This window comes from Engraulis encrasicolus, chromosome 24 (assembly GCF_034702125.1).
Source record: "Engraulis encrasicolus isolate BLACKSEA-1 chromosome 24, IST_EnEncr_1.0, whole genome shotgun sequence".
In the NCBI taxonomy this organism is placed as follows: domain Eukaryota; kingdom Metazoa; phylum Chordata; class Actinopteri; order Clupeiformes; family Engraulidae; genus Engraulis; species Engraulis encrasicolus.
In genome coordinates this window covers 34,923,151-34,928,150 of record NC_085880.1, presented here as the reverse complement: position 1 = coordinate 34,928,150, position 5,000 = coordinate 34,923,151, and the positions used below count along the sequence as shown (strand labels likewise).

The 5,000-nt window shown below is 42.6% G+C and overlaps 1 protein-coding gene across 2 annotated transcripts in view; it reads right to left on the bottom strand.

Annotated features, from left to right (window-relative positions):
- tmem87b (transmembrane protein 87B) overlaps positions 1-5,000 on the bottom strand; it is an 18,224-nt gene that overhangs the window by 11,842 nt on the left and 1,382 nt on the right. For both annotated transcript variants that reach the window (XM_063191973.1, XM_063191972.1), the window contains exons 3-11: positions 4,981-5,000; positions 4,727-4,861; positions 4,273-4,323; positions 3,848-3,901; positions 3,350-3,443; positions 2,898-2,959; positions 2,139-2,322; positions 1,798-1,897; positions 104-197 (exon numbers count right to left, since the gene is read on the bottom strand). The exon at positions 4,981-5,000 is cut by the window's right edge and continues 69 nt beyond it. In XM_063191973.1, coding sequence (XP_063048043.1) covers positions 104-197; positions 1,798-1,897; positions 2,139-2,322; positions 2,898-2,959; positions 3,350-3,443; positions 3,848-3,901; positions 4,273-4,323; positions 4,727-4,861; positions 4,981-5,000 — 794 coding nt within the window. The remainder of the gene's footprint in view (positions 1-103; positions 198-1,797; positions 1,898-2,138; positions 2,323-2,897; positions 2,960-3,349; positions 3,444-3,847; positions 3,902-4,272; positions 4,324-4,726; positions 4,862-4,980) is intronic.

Here is a 5,000-nt window from a genome sequence, read left to right as displayed (position 1 = left end):
TCATCTCTGTGAATACATTAATGTCTAATGGTTGAGAGCATCTGAACGTGTGTGTGTGTATTAATAGGAGTTCGAAAACATCTGAAAGTGTGTGTGTGTTTACCCCGGTGATCCTCAGGACTCCTTCGATGGCGGCAAAGGCAAAGTAGAGAACGCCCAGTCCCACCACTCTGTGCATCACCGTACCCAGACGAGGCCTGCGCACACACACACACACACACACACACACACAGACACACACACACACACACACACACACACACACACACACACACACACACACACACACACACACACACACACACACACACACACACACACACACACACACACACACACACACACACACACACACACACACACACACACACGTGTGCAAAAACAGCATTCAAACAAACATTCACATTGACAAATACAAACACCATCACAGACAGTGATGGAGATTAAGGATAGACCGATATATATGTCGGTATCGGGCCGATATTTGCATTTTTTAAGTGTATCGGTATCGGCCGATACGCGTGTGTTATTTTATGTCATTCGGGTTTTTTTTTAAAAGCACCAAGACACTTTATTTTTATATTACTTGATTGTTAGACATTACTTAATTGTTAGAGTGGGTGTTTAAATGTTACAAGTTCTACCTCAATTTGATAATGTTAAAGGAATGTTTATTTCTAACTTCAGAGTGTAGTGGAAAGTGCGCACATCCAGCAAAAAAGCATCCGCAGGTACCAAATCAAAAAACTGTCACATGAGATGCCTGAAGAAGATCTATGATCGAAACGTTGCTCCTAATAAATTAAGTCTTTTGCAAGCAGTGTGCAGATCCTTTCCCGCTCCTACATATTTTTAACTTCAGACCTGGAATATTTGTAATTTTTTAACTTTTTTTTTTTTTTACCCATATCGGCCCAAAATATCGGGTATCGGAAATCGGGTATTGGCCAAGGGTGATGAAAAAATAATCGGTATTGCATCGGCCATTAAAAAACCTGTATCGGTCGACCCCTAATGGAGATTAATGGTGGGTGGCAATATACTGTACACAAACTGGCACAGGAGCAAGAAGAACCTCACATGTATACACTGACAGAACACCCAATTCTGAACTCTGGTTATTCTAGACTTTCTTGACTATACTATTGGCAATCATCATCAATCATCGCCAATATTATTGTCACTAGTGTTATTATTATATCATTAGTTATCGTGAGAACTTTATTCTGGACATGCTGGATTATGCCATATCCTAGGCTGAACTAGTAGTAGGACCGTAGTAGTAGTAGCAGAGTAGCTGCATTGTGAGTACTGGTGTAGTAGCAGCAGTGGTATAATTATTATCAGAGAGAGTAGAGAGAGAGAGGTTCCATTGGCCCATTGTTTCCTGGTTCTATTATGGCCCCCCTTAGGCAGACCTAGGCAGACCTAAGGACTGTTCTATTCATTGTAGGAGCATTATGACACGCCCCTTTAGGCAGACCGGAACCTGGTCGCGTTAGGTGCCCATAGAAACCTATTATGTTGGCATATCTCTATACTTAAAGAATCTCTGTTATTATGGTATGCATTTGAGGAGCTTTGTCGTGTCCATTTTGGAAAATTGACATGTTTGTATTGTATTGGGCATTGCACTGCATTGCAAAATGCATTTTATACAGGTTTAAAGAAGTATGTTTAAAATATTTGACTGGCAAGAATTAACACATAGATGAAAGGACGTCTGAACAGCAATTTCTGATAATACAATTCGAAAAGCCACTTTGCAACGAAACTCTTCATTTGTTCTGGACCTACTTGACGATGCCATATCCCAGACTGACGATGATGACCAGTAGTCGAGCCAGGGTCCTCTTCAGAGCAGACACCAGTTCAGCAAAGATCAGCAGCCCTTGGGCTACAGGGGGAGAAGAGAGGCAAGAAACCACATCAGAAATGTCAAAATGCCACTTCCTTGATGAAGCTTCCATTTAGACAAGCAGGAGGGGAAAAAAACGCCTTATATCTGTTTAGCTCATTTCAGGCATGTAATGTCCAGCTGGCACACACCATACTAATTATAGGCCTACTGTATGAACACACACACACACACGCGCACGCACACGCACACACACAAGAGAGAAAGACAAAGCACTCACTGGCTTCCCCGTTGGCGTTGGTGTTCTCATACTCGGCACAAAAGACGGCCATCTCCACCATGCCCAGGAAGATGACGCCGGCGATCCAGAACTGGATACGCAGCAGGTCCTTCCAGTAGCACGAGGCCCAAACGAACCACAGCAGCGCATAGAGGATGTACACTATGCACGACACCATGTAGAACTGCAATAGAACATCGTAGAATTACAATAGAGTACAGTACAGCCCCACACAAATCAGAGCAGCGCATAGAGGATGTACACTATGCACGACACCATGTAGAACTGCAATAGAACATCGTAGAATTACAATAGAGTACAGTACAGCGCCACACAAATCAGAGCAGCGCATAGAGGATGTACACTATGCACGACACCATGTACTTGTAGAACTGCAATAGAATACAGTACAATTAGAAGAGAGGTCCACACGAACCACAGCAGCGCATAGAGGATGCAGATTTTCTGCCTGCCCGTCCTACCAGGCGGATAGAGTAGAAAACAGTACAATGCAAGGCGGAAAATCTGCCTCATGTCGCAAGCGGATTTCCAAGTGTCCAGTAATCACAATTGAGGTTTGAATTTTTTGGTGGATCTTTAAAAAGATCTGCATTTGGTCTGAACACCACCAAAAAAAGCATTTACAAGGGAGATTGTAAGCAGAAGTCCCCAATGGATGTGATTGCGTAGGTCCTGACCATCCCATAATACTACCATTTCATTTTGTATTCATGATCGCGGTCAAGGAAGAGAACTTACAATCATCAACGGCCACTCAGTCACCGAGATGTAACCATGGGTCCCCTTCATGATCAGACTGACTGAGGACACAAAGAAGAACAAAGAGATATTAGGTTTGCAAAAGTTACGTTTTTTCTTATACTACAGACATGTACAAGATTTATCCTTTGCCCGACATGTTTCGATGGTATAGCTTCCGACTTCAGAGATAAAGGATAAAACACACACACACACACACACACACACACACACACACACACACACACACACACACACACACACACACACACACACACACACACACACACACACACACACACACACACACACACACACACACACACACACACACACACACACACACACACACACACTTTAGAAACCTGAATCATTGCATTAAGAATTCCGACTTTGTGACCCCAAACAAACAAACCAACCAACAAACACCTGTTAAATTCATTATTGCTCACCTGTCAAATTCCAGTCAGACTCTGGCTTGCTTGATGTTATATTGACCACCAATAAATAAGGCCCATCTCTCCATGTCGTAGCAATGACATCCGGCTTTGGGAAAACAGTCTTGTGTCAACTTAGGGACATTTCCTATGACAGTTGTTTTTTTATATTTTAACAGGAAACTGAAAACATAACTAGATATGTGATGTGATACTCATTGTAAAGGGACGTAATAAACTCCAGTGTATATGATGAAACGGTGTAGTAGTGGGTTATAATTCCATGGCTTTTTAATTTACGGTTATTTATTATTTCCGTAATGCCTGCACTTGTTCCATAATTTCCTTAGTGATAAATAAATGAAATACTACAAGATCGTTTATGATGAGGTCAAGAGGGGCGATTGTTCAAAAAAGGCTGAGAACCACTGCTTAAAGGTTGCAATCCTGATAAAAGAAGTACTGCTACATCCTTCAAAGGTTTATTTGCACATCCTTTAAGAGGCGACTTACCAGACCTCCTTGTTTTTCCACCTCCTCCTCCAACCAGCTAGTGTAGTTTGCACTCTGTGTAGACGAATGCGTGGAGAGATACATACAGGTGATGAAAATGTGGAATGACACCCAGGAGGACAGGACATACAGGTAATGTACAGGTAACTAACCCATTGATGCCCAAAACACATACAATGCCATTTTTGGGAAAAGGCATCGTCAGCCTATGGAAACCTAAATATCTCATTTCTATGTGCTCTGAAGCACATACAAACATGAAATGAATTGCATTTAAAAAATCTAGTAATCTTAGTAAAAACAATCTTGAAATCTCATGAGCCTGAATAACGAGTCATGCAGCTTCAAGTGCTAGGATCAATCTTGTTCTACGCAGCATTCGGCATCAATGGGTTAAAAAAGGGGCCATTAGGCATCTGACTCACCTGTATTCCTATCTCCTGTGGGTTTACAATGCGGGCCGTCCCCTTTGTTTTCTGAAGAGACATGAACAATTAGACCACATGCACACCACAAATCGGTCAGATAAATTACACAGTCCAACCAGCAAAAACAAGAAATTGAAGAAAGCAAGAAAGCAAGAAAACACGATCAAACACACACACACACACACACACACACACACACACACACACACACACATATGGAGTGAGGGTCCCACCTTGTTGGTATGCTCCAATAGCAGTGGCCTCACGAAGGTAGATTGGTGCAATACACACACACACACACACACACACACACACACACACACACACACACACACACACACACACACACACACACACACACACACACACACACACACACACACACACACACACACACACACACACACACACACACACACGTCGCTTGAATCACTTATCTGTATAAACTTACATTTAGAGAGGGAAACATGGACAGATCCTTGGAGCAAGAAATGGGCTTGTACTTATGCTCTAGGTATTCTCCAAGGCCGAAAGGATTTGGGTCCAGTCCCTCGCCCCTGCTCAGAGGCGTCCTGTCATACATCTCCTACAGGTGATGATCACACAGTTGTTTAAATCACACTTGCATCTGCAGCGCTAGTCAATTCCAGCAATGACCCTGCCAGTTAGAAGATATTACTAATGCAGAAAAGCAGCAGGACTCACCTCGAGGTTGTTGAAATCGT